The sequence below is a fragment of the Solanum tuberosum genome, unplaced genomic scaffold (genome assembly GCF_000226075.1).
Source record: "Solanum tuberosum cultivar DM 1-3 516 R44 unplaced genomic scaffold, SolTub_3.0 scf00091, whole genome shotgun sequence".
Taxonomy (NCBI): domain Eukaryota; kingdom Viridiplantae; phylum Streptophyta; class Magnoliopsida; order Solanales; family Solanaceae; genus Solanum; species Solanum tuberosum.
The window spans coordinates 1,116,570-1,132,342 of NW_006239016.1; the positions used below are offsets into that span (position 1 = coordinate 1,116,570).

The window sequence follows — 15,773 nt, forward strand, 5'->3', positions numbered from 1 at the left end:
ACAGTTACCGATGTGAAGCTTGAACTAAGTTAGACAGAAGTGAGAAACTAAAATAACTGTCATGCTCTACTAAACAAGTCCATAAGACAAGCAAATGAGAAATGGGGTACAACGAAGAAATTAAAAACAATATAGACCGTGGTGATCTTACTGATAGACAAGGCAAAACCTAATAATTGAATACAATATGCACGTATTTTTTCTCTCGACCATTGAGATTGTGTCCAATCTCATCCTGCAAAAGAAGAAATCATCGTTAGAATCTCCACAATATTTCAAAAAATTACCCTACTGCCCCAGCGTTATAAATATATATCCTTTGCTCAATAATTTATGGTGTACTACTTTGCTATTCGTTATTGTTAGTAATAGATTGGCATGAAATTGGCAAAGTTAAAAAGTTATTATATCTACATAAGAGTCTGACAATAATCAGTTCTTATGTGAATAAATTGAAACTCATTAAAAAGAAGCAAACGTACGCCGACAACTCCTCTTCTGGTGTACAAAAATTCTTGACCCAACATTTCATTAAACCATTTGTCTGAATCCATATGGATAATAGCGCATCTTAGAGACCCTGGTACCCTTATATCATCGTTGTTCCAATCGAAGACATAAGACTCTGGTTCTGTTTAAGAAGAAAATATGAGTAAAAGTGCACAAATATGAGTTTTCTTTGAAAAAATTACTAATGAAAGATGGTGTATAGATTGCTCACCTACTGGTTCTGGAATTGATAGATTTCTTCGCAGGCCATGGATACCAGCAATAATTATAGAAGCAAGACCCAGGTGTGGATTTGCAGATCCATCAAAAGTTTTAATTTCAAAATTAGTTACTACACCATTAGCATCTCCAGGAGGGCAACAAGCTCTAACAGGTAACTCTTTGCATTCTACCCCCCAACAAATAAATGATGAATTCCGCGACTTAGACATTAAGCGCTCATAACTGTACATCATATATCAATCTTAAGTCAAAACAATTAAAATATATTAAGATACTTTAATAGGAAACTCTACCACACAAAGATTAGAGATACATATATCATGTTGGGTTCGAAAGAATGACACATCATTCATGAGCCTTATAGATGACAATAAATTAGATGACAAAGAAAATTATTAAAAAAAAACATAATATTATTATATAATTTGGTCAATTGGCCTCATATAAACTAATAAGAAACATAAAAACAGTATAGAGAAATATCTCCCGCTAAATAAACAAATTTTAATGACTATATTATGAATGTTATTGTGTTTTGGTATGAGAAAATGAATCTTCAATTTATAGTGTTCCAAACTTTTGTTCCAAGGAAAGAATAACAAAATATGAAACATATTTATATTTTTTTCTTTTTAAAAAAGTAAAAGTTACTATGATAATGTTTTGACTTTTTTGTAAAGTAAATTTCAAACCCTAATGTTGGACAAAATGATAATCACACAGAGGATAGTGTCCAAACTAAATAGCAAATAGCAATAGGAATAGAGTAATAACGACACCAAACATTAAAATGGGGTAAATATGATACCCAAATAACTAATTCAATAATACTGACGAAAAATTTGTTAGTGTCAGAAGATTACTACTCAAAACTTCTTTTATTTCTTATAACTCACAATAATATTACTTCCACACTATTTTCTCACAAACTAAGGAATAATTTGTGGATTACTCTCTCTATTCTCTGTTGCTTCTCTATTTTGGTGTGTTTTGAACTGATGAGTTGATGACCCTTTTATAGAGTAAAATGATTCAGGATGATATAGGAAGTGATATCAATGACCATAAGAAAATCAAACTTAGGTAGAATATTTCTTCTATCACTTATCTGCAAAGTGATATAATGTTGACAAAGTTGTAATAGTCATGAAGCAAAAATGGACCAATAATTTCATCAATTTATAGTAATTGAAGACTAATGCAATTGTCTTATTTCTGCAAAGAAGACTACATAAATAAATAAATATATCTATATATATATATATACCCTATAAATCTCTCCCTTAATTTTGATTTTTCTTCTTTATTCCAAGCCTTGATCTCAACGTCTGAAAAACTTCAAACTTGAGGGGCTTTGTAAAGATATCCGCAATTTGATCATGAGATTTCACATACTTGAGATCCACCTCTTTCTTGGCAACACATTCTCGGATAAAGTGATACCTTGTGTCTATGTGTTTGCTTCAATCAAGATACATTAGATTCTTGGCAAGTGCTTGCGCAGATTTATTATCAATCCAAATCATTGTGGCTTCAATTTGCGGCAACTTGAGATGCATCAACAATCTCCTCAATTAAATAACATGACATGTACATGATGTCGCTGCCACATATTCAACTTCACAAGTTGAGAGAGTAACAATTGATTGTTTCTTTAAACTCCAAGAAATAACACAATCACCCAATAAAAACACAAAATCAGGTGTGCTTTTTCTATCATCAACATCTCCCGCATAATCATTATCACAATATCCCACAAGATTAAAATCATCAGAAGAAGAATAAAATACCCCAAGGTCTATTGTACCTTTTAGGTAATGAAGAATACTTTTTGCGACCTTCAAGTGAGTTGAGGTAGGAGCTTTCATGAAGCGACTTAATACTCCAACCGCAAAGAGTATATCTAGTATCATACATGTTAAGTACCTTAGACTTCCTACGAGACTTTTGAATAGAGTGGAGTCCACCTTTTCTCCATCATCAAACTTTTGAAGATTTTTTCCACATTCCATTGGGGTGTCCATAGGGTTGCAATCAAATTTATTGAACTTCTTCAAAATCTCCCATGTATAGCTTTCTTGAGATATGAAGAAGTTTTCCTCCATTTGCTTCACTTCTAGGTCCAAGTAATATGACATGAGCCCTATGTCCGTCATCTCAAACTCAAAGGACATAGCTTTCTTGGAAGATTCAAATAAAGATAGGTTGTTACCCGTTAGAACGAGATCATCAACATAAAGACAAACAAGCAGAATATCTCCATTAGTATGAACTTTAATGTAAAGAGCATATTCATGGAAACAACGAGTAAATCCATTGTATTGAAAGTATTTGTCAATGTGACTATTTAAAATTTGTGGAGCTTGCTTTAATCCATATAATGCTTTCTTCAACCTCAACACCTTAACTTCATGACTTTGTACCCCAATGCCCAGTGGTTGCTCAACATAGACTTCTTTTTCAAGATATCCATTCAAGAATACCGATTTGACATCTAGTTGATGAATTTTCCACTTCATTTGCACCGCCAAAGAGATCAATAGATGGATCATCTCCATGCGGGAAACAGGCGCATAGACTTCCTCATAGTCGATGCCATGCCTTTTCTTGTAACCTTTAGACACAAGTCTTTCTTTGTATCTCTCTACCTCTCAGTGGGCATTTTTGTTCATCTTGTATATTCATTTGACTTCAATTGCGTGATGATCCTTGGGAAGAGTCGTTAACTCCCAAGTGTTGTTCTTCTCTATTGACTAGATCCTCTCCTCCGTGGCTTGTCTCCACCTTTTGTCAGTAACAACTTCATCAAAATTTATTGGTTCACTATCAGCAAAGAGACAACACAAAAAATCAAAATTAGTAATTTCTTTTGTGTCATCATAGAGTTCTTAAGTGCTCCTCATCATATGTGGTCTTTCACTTGAACTCTCTTGAGTAGACGGAGATGCAACATTTGCTGGTGAAGGAGGTGGGTTTGCATCCTGTGCAGGTGCCATAGTTTCTTGTTCTTCTACATTTTCAAAATATGGAAGAAAATTATACATTCTTTCTTCCAAAGTCTCCCAATTCCATGATGCTTCTTTATCAAATTCAACATCATGACTCACCACCATCTTGTTGTTGCTTGGATTGTACAATTTGTAGTCTTTTGAACTCACGTCATAGCCAACAAACACATACTTGACACCATGATCATCAAGTTTAGCTCTCCCTTGATGTGGAACATGAGCATATGCTATGCTCCCAAAGATTCTTACGTGCTTGATATTTGACTTTCTTCCGCTCAATGTTTCTTGAGGCGTTTGATCTCATACATTTTTTATTGGAGACCTATTGCTCAAATAAACTGCACAAGAACAACCTCGGCCCAAAATTCTTTTGGTAGTTGTTTAGCTTTCAAAATACATATAGCCTTATTAAGAATTGTTCTATTCTTTCTTTCTACAACTCCATTTTGTTGGGGAGAGTAAGGTATCGTTAGAGGGCGACAAATTTCATGAGATTGACAAAAGTCATTAAATTCTTTTGAAGTGAACTCGGCTCCTCTATCGGTCCTTAATGCTTTTATTTCATCGACACTTTCTTTTTCTACAAGTGCTTTGAAATTTTTGAAGGCAACAAAAACTTCAGATTTTTGCTTCAAGAAGTATACCCGAGTCTTCCTACCGAAACCATCAATAAAGAGAAAGAAGTATTTTATTTTATCAAAAAAGGTGGATCGATTGGACCACACACATCGGTGTGTACAAGTTGAAGTGGCTTACTTGTTCTTGATGTAGTCTCCTTTTGAAAACTCCTCTTTGCATGTTTTCCAAGAAGACAAGCTTCACACAAGTGATTTGGATGGTTGATTGACGGAATCTCATCAACCATGTTCTTGGTCTCCCATTGATTGAGTGCTTCAAAGTTCAAGTGCCCAAATCGAATATGACAACACCATGAGTCATCTTGCACATTAGCCTTCAAATACTTTGCATAGATGGTTTTAAGATTCAAAGGGAACAACCTATTCTTTGTCATATGCACTTTAGCAATTAAGTTGTTACTTGAATCTCTAAGCCAAAGATGCATATTTTTTATATGAATATCATATCCTTTTTCAAGAAGTTAACAAAAACTCAAAATATTACTTTTCAATTTTGACACATAATAAACATTGTTAATGAATTTATGGCCATCATCTTTACAAGATATCATAATCGTACCTATCTCTTCAATTTGGATCTTTGAGGTATTTTCAAAAGAAATATAATCTTTCACCATCTTCTTTATCTCCACAAACTTATCTTTGTGGCTACACATATTACTGCTTGCTCCATTGTCAAGATACCATGAACTGCAATCATTTGTATCTTCTTCTTTGAGTGCTAATAATAACGTTGACTCATCTTCGTCTTTACTGTTGTTAACAAGATTAATTGTTTCTTCAACATTACTACGACATTCTCAAGAGTAATGTCCAATTTTATGACGGTTATAACACTCAATTTTAGATTTTTCATACCTCATTTCGTTTGTACCTTGATAGGCTCCACTCCTCTACCTCCTCGTTGACCACGGCTACGACCTCTACATGACTGGTGACTTTTATCTTTATTGTTGAATTTGTTGGTATAATTTTTTCCTCTTTCACGGCCTCCCCGACCTCCATGGTCTTGCCATTGTCCATTTTCTTTGTAGCTTTTCTCCCCTTCAAATCATTTGAAGGATGCCTTAGTTTTGAGAAGGTGCTCTAGTGGCTCATCTTTTCTCCTTTTCATTTTCTCTTCGTGGGCTAATTTTTTTTTTATCGATGGGCTAGTAAATAACCTTTTGATTGCTCTACTGTTATAGAGTCTAAATCTTTAGACTCTTCAATAGCACACACCACATAATCAAATTTAGGTGTTAAAGAACGAAGGATCTTTTCTACCACACGCACATCTAGTTCCTCCCCGTATCTTCTTAGTTGATTCACGACATTCATCAATCTTGAATAGAAATTCAAAATAGATTCAGATTTTTTCTATTTAAAAAATTCAAAGTCAGCCCTTAGAGTTTGAAGTTTTATTTTCTTTACTTTATCATCTCCTCTGAGAAAATTTTGTAAAATCTCTTAAGCTTCATTTGAGATGGTTGCATCAGCCACCTTCTCAAACATGTCATCATCGAAATATTGATGGATGGGAGTGAGATCTTGTTGATCTTTCTTTCTTATCTTTAACAATACCTCCTTTTCATTTGAGGACAAAGTTTTCTCATTAATGAATTTTGTATACCCTTTGTCTACAATGTCCCAAATATCATGAGAGTCGAGAATGACTTTCATTTGTAGATACCATTTTTCATAATTTTCTCTTGTGAGAGGAGGTATTGAAAGGACAACAGACTATTAGTTTTCCTGGCTCTGATACCACGTTGTTTGACAAAATGATAATCACACTAGGATAATGTCCAAACTAAATAGCAATAGGAAAAGAATAATAACGACACCGAATATTAAAATGGGTTAAATATGATAACCGAATAAGTAATACAATAATATTGATGAAAAACTTGGTAGTGTAAAAAGACTATTAATCAACAATCTTTTATTTCTTATCACTCACAATAATATTACTTCCATACTATTTTCTTACAAACTAAGAAATAATTTGTGGATCACTCTCTCCACTCTATTGCTTCTCTATTTTGGTGTGTTTTGAACTCGTGATTTGATCATTTTATAGAGTATCATGTTCATGATGATGTAGGTAGTGACATCAATATCCATAAGAAAATTAAACTTAGGTAGACTATTTCTTCTATCACTTATCTGAAAAAGTGATATAATTTTGACAAAGTTGGAAAAATCATGCAGCAAAAGTGGACTAATATTTTCATCAATAATTTCATCAATTTGCAGTAATTGAAGACCAGGGCCTATTGCTGCAAAGGAGGACTTCAATATATATATATATATATATATATTTATATATATTACCTTAAAAGTATGAACTCTTAACTTGAACAATTAATTAAGAATTCAAAACTTTTTTATGGAACAGACATATGAATATGCGTGGATCATACCTTTCATTCCACTTCCAGTCCCTATGTTAATAGGAGCGGGACTTATTCTTTTTCCAACGGTTACCTTAAAAGTATGAACTCTTAACTTGAATGTTAAATTACTATAATATCCCTAACTTAGGTTGTGACTTTTTCGAATACTTGTGACTTTTCCGATAAGTTGTGACTTTTTTCAAAGGTTTGTGATTTTTCGATGAGTTGTTACTTTTCCAAAGAGTTGTGACTTTTCCAAAGAGTTGTGACTTTTTCAATAAGTTGTAACTTTTCCAAAGAGTTGTGACTTTTTCAAAAAATTGTGAATTTTTTAAAGTGTTGTGACTTCTCGGAAAGGTCATGATTTTTCAAATAAGACACAAAAATTGTTTGTTCATACTACCCTTTGTTGACTATAAATAGATGGACTTCCTCTCATTTTTCAACCACATTTTTTCAAATCTTCTGCTCTTCTTCTTCTTCTTCTTGCATTTAATTTTTTTTTGTGTGATTTATTGTCGTTGAGTGAGTTCCGAAAGTTTTAGCATAATATGAGGTACCACTATTCTGATGAAGTAAGTCGTTCTATCCTAATAGGGTATATTCCATAACCTCGAGTACTTGAGGAAAATAATATAATTTTTATGATATAATAATTATTTTTTTGCTTAATATATACATTAGTATGTAATGTTCCAATATATGAAGTTAACATAATGTAGTCTAAATTCATTTGATTTTGTTACACAATTTCTCTTGTGATGTAGATATATGCTTCTGAATATCTTTTTCCAAAATTTAGAGAATTGTCACGATTTATTTTTGATGCTCAAAACAGAAGAATGAATTTATTTATCAATGTTACTTATGTGATTTAGACTCTCAGGAAGTTTGATTCAAAATAGTTATTACTATATAAACATTGCCGTTTTGTTTTACTTATTTATTATTTCTTAATATTTCAGTATTTTAGACGAAGAAAAGTTCATATGACTTGTAATAATGTCAGTTGGAGTTTTATATTAGTTTAATTTTTATTATTTATTTAATAGCTAATTTTATGAGATAAGTATTTTTATTAATGCAATTATATATTTATTAGTTCACCTACTTGCATACAGTCCCCTGGCAATTGTAAACACATACTTTACACCACTAATCAACTTTGTTTCTTTCCCTTGAAGCATTACTTATACAACCTATTATTGGCTAACCTGCTCAAATACAATCTCCTGCCAATTTTAAACACATACTTTACATAAATATGTTACTTCTAACCTTACTTTAGACGCACTTTACATCTTAATGATACCCTCTTTTATGCAACAAATCCCTACCTAATCATGCCGATTTCGACCATTTGTTGCCCTCATCAATGGTACTAATACACAATAACGCATAAAATTAACATTGTCACTCTCATATCCCAATGGTAGTCGCCAAGCTCCATCCAACATGACGACTGAAATTTAACTATCAAATACTATTTGAAGCGGCTAAATATTTACTAGGCTTCAGTGTGCAAGACTACATAGAATCAACCTCAGTAAAGATATGAACTGTATTTATACCTAAACACCTTAACACCGAATGGACTCCGCCGCATAAGTACGTTGTCTAATCCATCATAACTTTTACAGTTATCTTATTGTGATACTTCATAGCACAAAAGAGAAGAAAACAATTACACGATCACATATACATAACAATTGATGATTGTTTAATTTTATACATTAGGTTAGTTTTGAAAGAAAATGCGCCCATCATGCTAATGAGAAAACTGGACCCTTCAAATGGCTTATGAAATGGGGCATGGTTGATTTGTAGAGGCTTTGACGAGAATGTCATACATGCAGAAAAAACAACAATACCCTTTCAAATTTATTCGGAAACAATTTTCCAATATGTCTATGTTTTTGCAATGATGATAAATAAAGCTAAAAGTCAAACGATATCAAAATGTAGGAGTATACCTACCACAACATGCTTTCTTGCATGGCAAACTATATGTTGCACTATCTAGAGGAATATCTATGTCAATAAAAAATGTTCAGGTCATGACTGAACAACCAGATTGATACACCGGGACATACACAAGAAAATACTGTCTACAAGAAAGTATTAGGTGAGATTTGATTAATACCAAAATTGTAAGAAATCAAACAGGAAAAAACATACACCACACATGTAGCTAATGAAAATTATATTGGATGAATTCTTAGTTTTGGTGGAAGAGGAGACGATATGAAAAACAACAGACAGCTACCATAGAGGACATTACTTTTGTGTATATAAAGTTATTAAAATGCAGGGTACACTGAATTTCAAATATTAAAAGGGAGCATACAGTTCATGACACGACATAACTAAGAGGACAAACTATTAATCCGTGCACAATTACTTACTAACAAATTGCCTAATAAGAATTTAAGAATACGACGTTCGTCACTACATGCCCAACAAACAAGAAGGCAAATATATTGGCCATTCACTTAGTATGACGTAGTGCAATATTAAATGCATATTGATATGTTGAAAAGCCTAAAATATACATAAAATATAAAATATATCGTGTATAGGGATCTCAAGACTTAACCTACACGTACAGTGAATCTAGTATATATATATATATGGGGACCCCACAAACATTAGTCTGCTCCATAATTTGCTGTTGTAAAACCAGACAGCGATACTTCCAATATCTTATGACAACGATGAAACATTGCAAAAATGGAAAAAAACAACATAAATAGATGTATCAGGTTATCCCAATTAATGAGGGATTGAAATGTAGTGAATTGATGCTTAATCAAATATGAAAAGAACACATTTTACATCCTCTCCAAGAATATGGAAGTTCGTCCGAAACTAATTTCATGATAATAGAAAATACATGAATATACATCACTAGTATATTCAGATCTAGATGCTTGGATAAAGAAAATTTTCAGTAAAAATATATCCTTTCAATTCAGAACACAGGGTTAAAGATAAACTGCTAAATTTTCATTAAAAAATCTTTAATCACTCAAAGTTATTAGGCTGTAAAATATAACTAGTCCCCAGTTGGTGAGTCACCATTGAAGTTGTCTCGAATTTTCAAAAAAACACTTTAACTTTGTAACCGTCTTATTACCCACTAAACAATTTTGAGCAGATATTATTATATAATTTTTCGATCAGCATCAGATTTTAATAAGCAAGTGTGTTCACATACCAATCATTACATGACACGTGTCAATTCAATTTAAAATATTATTTTTTTCATTTTAAGTTTTTTTTTCTTTATTACTCTCTCACTTACTTTTTGACTTATTTTAATTATTATTTTTTATGACAAGGGAAACCCGCAGCCGCTACCCTTTGGGTGCGCACATGGTAAAACCCCCACTCTTATGCAATAGCTCGCAAACCACATAAGAGAGGTAACCTGCACTAGGCAAGCCCGGTGCGACGAGCTTGAGCCAGAAGGTAAACCCCTTTCTTTCGAGACTTATTTTAATTTTGATTTCATATTACTTTCCACTTCATCTTCCATCCTCCCCCCCCCCCCCCACACACACTTTCAAGTGATTCATCCCTCAATTTTCTTTCTTTTTCTTCACCTCCCCCCCTCGCACGTCAAGTTGAAACCCTCCTCCCATTTTTTTGCTTTTCTTTTTCTTCTTCTTCTCCGATCAAATTCTTTATTTCATTGATTTTTTTTTTATAAAAAAGAACTCATACAATTTTTGAGACTTTATTGAATTATTGATAACAACACTAATTATATTTCTAAGAAAATTTAAAATTTTAAAGGTATCATCAATTAATTCTTTCCATATAACTTCAAAATTAGAAATGATAATTTTAAAAGAATCAATGAATTCCCCAAATTTTGAGAGAACTTAATTGAAATCGGATAAAATATATATATATGATACTTCCTAATCATCTTGAAATCTAACGGACTTATCAAATTGTTCGAAATGTAAAAAAATATTTAGATAAAGTTTTAAGATTAAAGAGAGTAAAACTAATAGTAATAAAAAAAAGAAGAAGGTGAAATTGTGGTAAAAATGGTGACATTGAAAGTGAGAAAGTTCAATGGAGATGACAATGAATTTTTGAAGAAAAAAAAGAAAGAAAGAGCAAAAATAAAAAGGAAAAAAAGTTAAAATAATAAGAAATAGAAGAAAGTATATTTTATAATAAAATACTTGTAAAAATAAAATTATACTATTAGTTATTTTAGGTTGCTCACTCTCTTTGAGAGAGTACACACACTCTTTATGTCAGGTGGATTAAAAATGATGTAATAATATCAGTTCAAGATTGTTTAGTAGGGTAATAGAACACCCACATAGTTAAGGTATCTTTTTAAAAATTCGAAACAAGTTCAGATGTCATTTTATGTCTTTTCTCTTAGTTAAACTATTGCCTATGTTCCAATAGAAAAGATGGTCCTTGCAATCTCATCACAAAGTATGTTGACCAATTTCTATCAGAAATATTTACTCATCGGAAGAATTGGCACCCCAAAGGAAGCAGTACATTAAGAGTTATAATAATAAGTTTACCTATTAGAGATAGGCATCGTAAATACACATATGGAACGAAGATGATCTAACACTCCAGCCATGAATGATTCTCCGATCAGGGACATCCCATACCTATTCGGTTCACCAGATGCGATAAAAACATTTTCTCCATTATTAGACAAACTGACGTGTACATGCGATCCTGAGCCAACATCATGATCTTTAGAATGAGAATGAATCCGGGAATAGACATTATCTTTATAATACCTACAAAAATGCCAAATGATAAAGTTCTTACAACTGAATGATTTTTGCTAAGTTTTAATTCAATTATATATTTCACATTTTCTAAATTGACGAGAAATAATAAGTTTTATGTGTTGAAAGGTCGAAAGTATGTTCTGATAAATTGGGAATGAAATGAAAGTGTATCACAGTATAAGAGTCAAATGAGAACTTCAGAAAAAATAAAAGGGTTAGGAATTATGGCTAGTTAACGTGACGTGAATTAAAAAAAAAGGTTTGTGACTCCCAGTGTAGGTGTATTCTGCCAATGATTACTGGAGTGAAATTACAGCCATTGGACCCTAGCTAGTTTCAAATCGTTTAAGGAGTTTATATTTGTACATTCAAATAAAAAGTTATGTTAATTTTACTGAACTGTGTCTATAGGAAGACAATATCCCCGTTAACCGTTGTGCTTGCTTGCACATATAACACATAATAGTATAATGATTGTTTCTGCTAGGGAATGTGTTATTTTAAGTTGGATCCGGCTCCTCTCCATTTCTCTTCTCTCCATTTTCTCCAAGTTCCTACTTAGATGTATGACACCTATATTACTTAAATATTAAAGGTCTAGATTAATTAGTTTTCTTAATCAAAGAAGTATACTAATTAACCATGATTAAAAAAGATCTTTAAGATTCCCATCTTTAGTAAGAAAATATTTATTTTCCAATTTTTTGAGAAAAAATGGATTTACTTCAGTTAAATAGCATTAAGCTTTTGATATTAAAAGAGTTCTTCTATAGTTTAACAACTTGAGTCACGATAAAAATATATATATACATTTTAAAAAAAAATAAGTTCTATCTATTTTCTTGGAAAAGTTTGTCTAACTTTTAGTTTTCATTGATATTTTATGGAAAAGTAATTTCAATACTTTTTACTTAATATCTGAATGCTAAATATTCTATTTTATGATTTACAATATTTTTCTTCGTAAAATAACTTATTTAAATGTTTATTTTAAATTGATAGAAATTTGGTCTATAAAGAAACTTTTTTTTTTGGTGAATAGAAAAACTATAGGTAATGAAAATGATTTGAACAATGGTGCTAAAAAATTGTGAGATGGTTTATTTTTGTAGCAATAATTAGATAGATTTAAATGGTAATATATATTTTTTTACTCATAGGTATTTGATTACTTAAAAATATGCATCATTGATATTTAAATAATACAAGTGTCATACATCTAAGTAGGAACTTGGGGAAAATGGAGAGAAGAGATATGGAGAGGAGCCGGATCCTTTTAAGTTGATTTGAAGTTTTGATGATTTAACAAACTTCCAGATCTATCAAGGGACCTGGTCGAGGATAGACTGCGTACATGAAAAAGTCAAAATACAGTTGTCTAAAAGTTGTCATATCTGACATGGTTGGTACACAACTGGCTGTAAGAGAGCTAACTGTCTACTATCTATGTCATGCCTTGACAGGTGAATATGAGAGAGAGGCGCCCAGCCAATGGCTTTGTCTGAAGGGTTTGTGTCCATTTGAATATAGTCTCATCTCCAAAGACACAACTCAAGATTTGACAAACGAAGTCTTGAATTTTTGAAAATCCATAAGCTCACAAAGAAAAGGTCATCTTCAAGAAAGAGCATTGCTCATACTCAACAAGGGACCTGATGGAGTGCTGAAGCATCTTTGTTGTAATTTGAGCTTTGTTTCTTATGTTTTTATATTGTAAAGATCTACTCCTAACTTATAAAGGATAGTAGATTGGTTACTTGTCTAAGTCTTTAGTTTGAGTTGTATTAACTAGAGTTAGTTAGTCGAATAGTCTATGTTCTACTCAAGCCTTTTTTACATCATTATTTTGATGTCCTCTTGGGTAGAGTTGCCTAGGAGTGTCAACTAGAGTTAGTTGATGTTTGGGTGCAATAGAGTTGCTGCTTGTTTAGCTCTCATCTTTGAGATCGGAGTTGGTGGCTAGAGTTAGTTGGTTTAGTGGGCAATAGAGTTATTGCTTAGTTTTCCTTTGTAGAGAGTTGCTACAATAAGGAGGAAGAGATTAAAGAGTTTTCATTCCTAGGTTGCAAGAGTTTGTAATCTGAAACTTTGCTCTGTTTGAGTGAAATGGGGTTTGGGTTGAAATCATGTGAGTATAGATCATGGTTTTCACCGCCCTTGAGCAAGGGGGTTTTCACGTAAAATCCTTGTGCCTAATCTACTTCGAGCTATTTATATTCTGCAATATTATTCTGTTTAGGGACCTGGTCCAGTGATCATTGGTGGACGCATACAATTTATCAATTAGTATCAGAGGTTGGGCTCTCTATTTGGTTAACACCAAGAGAGAGATTCCTGCAACGAATGGTGACTCCACTAAACTTGCAAAAAGGTATGTCTCCTACAAGGCATCCTCTTTTTGATGGTTAGTTCTATAGATGGTGGAATATTCGCATGTATGACTATCTGATGGCTGAGGATAGACAACTATGGGATGTTGTTCGTGAAGGTCCCTATGTTCCAACTATAGAATTAAAAGATGTGGATGTCATAAGGGTCATTACCAAAACTCAACAACAATATAGTGACTCTGACAAAAGGAAAGTTGAGAAAAATCACAAAGCCAAGAAGTTATTAATGTGTGGTATTGAAGCTAATAAATATGATATAATTTCGTCCTATGAATTAACCAAGGAAATCTGGGATCGTTTGAGAATAGTGTATGAAGGTACCGAGTAAACAAAGAAATCTAAGTTAGATCTCCTCATTACTCAGTTTGAATGCTTTACTATGAAAGAAGGTGAATATATTCATGAAATGCGTACTAGAATCTCCACTATTACAAATGAGCTCATGTTCCTGGAAGAACCTATCACTGTGTGCAGACAAGTCACTAAGATACTGGAGATTCTTCCTAGATCTTGGACTGATGAAGTTGATATTGTCAATGAGACAAGGGATACTGAAGTACTGACGCTGGATGCTCTATTTGAACATCTTCAAGTCCATGAGATGCACATAAGAAAGGAAGGTCTCACTCTCAAAGATTAAGACAAAAGGTTGGATCTGATTGACGAGGTTGATTGGAGGAAAGATGCAAAAAGGGATAAATCACTTGCTCTCAAGGTGTCACAAAGGGAAATTCCTGAAATAGATGAGAACATGGCCTATATCACCTGAAGATTTCATAAAATCGTGAGAAAACGTGGAGGTATCATGAAAAAAGGAAATCTTGGCATGGCTTCAACCTCAAATAACTTGTGTTACAAGTGTGGTAAATCGGTTCACTTCATTAGAAATTTCCCTATGCACAAGGGTAAACACAAGGAAAATGTCAAGTTTGGAGGAGATAAGGACAACAGAAGGGACCAGGTCCTTGACAAGTCAAGCAGAAGAGCATCTGTCAATCATGTGGTGAAAAAACTCTAGCTGTCTAGGAAAATACTTCAAGTGACTCAGATGATTCTAAGCACTCTGATGGTGCTTCCATGCTTGGAGTAAAAGATGACAGAGAAAGTTTTTGCTCTATGTTTTCTTTCATTGAAAAGTCAGATGATGAAGATGATAATAAAGAGGTAACCCTATTTGACTTTAAGCAAAATGTGAATAACTTTACCATTAGAAAATTGAGAAAGCTAGTTGTTGTGCTAATTGATTCGATCAGTCAGCTAATCAAGGAGAAGGATCTCTTGAATAATAGCCTAGACATCTTTCAAGATAATGAAAATTTTCCAGTTACCCAAATATCAAAAACAAATGGTTGTTCTAGAAGCTGAAATTCTAGAACTGAATGAAAAGATAAAAAGGGTGACTACATCGGTTTCTAAAGGGAAGAACGAGGCTAGAAGCTTGCAGTTGAGCTTGAAAATAAGTTGTGCATTGTTGAAATGAATATGCAATTGGCTCTAGAAAGAAATCTTGTGTTGGAGAGGAACGTGGTTTGTGTAAAAGAGGAATTGAAAAAATCCCTCAAATGGACCACTTTCTCTAAAATGCTTAGAAGTTTAACTAGTTAGGGTAACAAATACAGAAAAGGGTTGGGCTATGAGAAGATAGATCCCCATGCAATCCTCACAACAAAAATGTTTCTACTGCTAATAATTTTCTATGTGTGCATTATGGTCGAAATGGACATCTTAAGAAAGATTGTCTTGTCGAGAAAAAACATGAAGAAAAGTCTTTAAACTATTCCAAACAGAGAAACATACAGAAGAAGGGACATGGTCATGCTTTCGGTCCTAAGTTGAAGAAAACCAG

General features: G+C 32.9%; 1 protein-coding gene across 1 annotated transcript; it reads right to left on the reverse strand.

Annotated features, from left to right (window-relative positions):
- Positions 1-410: 410 nt before the first annotated feature.
- Positions 411-13,057, reverse strand: LOC107060616 (type-1 glutamine synthetase 1-like). Its single transcript, XM_015308701.1, has 4 exons — positions 12,948-13,057; positions 11,316-11,543; positions 722-954; positions 411-631 (listed from the first exon to the last, which is right to left on the reverse strand). The coding sequence occupies exons 1-4, from the start codon at positions 13,055-13,057 to the stop codon at positions 411-413; spliced, it is 792 nt and encodes a 263-aa protein (XP_015164187.1).
- Positions 13,058-15,773: the final 2,716 nt, after the last annotated feature.

Bases quoted from the DNA above. Each gene is read 5' to 3' on its own strand.
- LOC107060616 (XM_015308701.1), bottom strand. From the start codon at position 13,057: ATGGACACAAACCCTTCAGACAAAGCCATTGGCTGGGCGCCTCTCTCT. The intron at 11,544-12,947 runs GTACCAACCATG...GCATTTTTGTAG, and splicing joins GCTCTCTTACAGCCAGTTGT to GTATTATAAAGATAATGTCT. The intron at 632-721 runs GTGAGCAATCTA...CTTCTTAAACAG, and splicing joins ATCAATTCCAGAACCAGTAG to AACCAGAGTCTTATGTCTTC.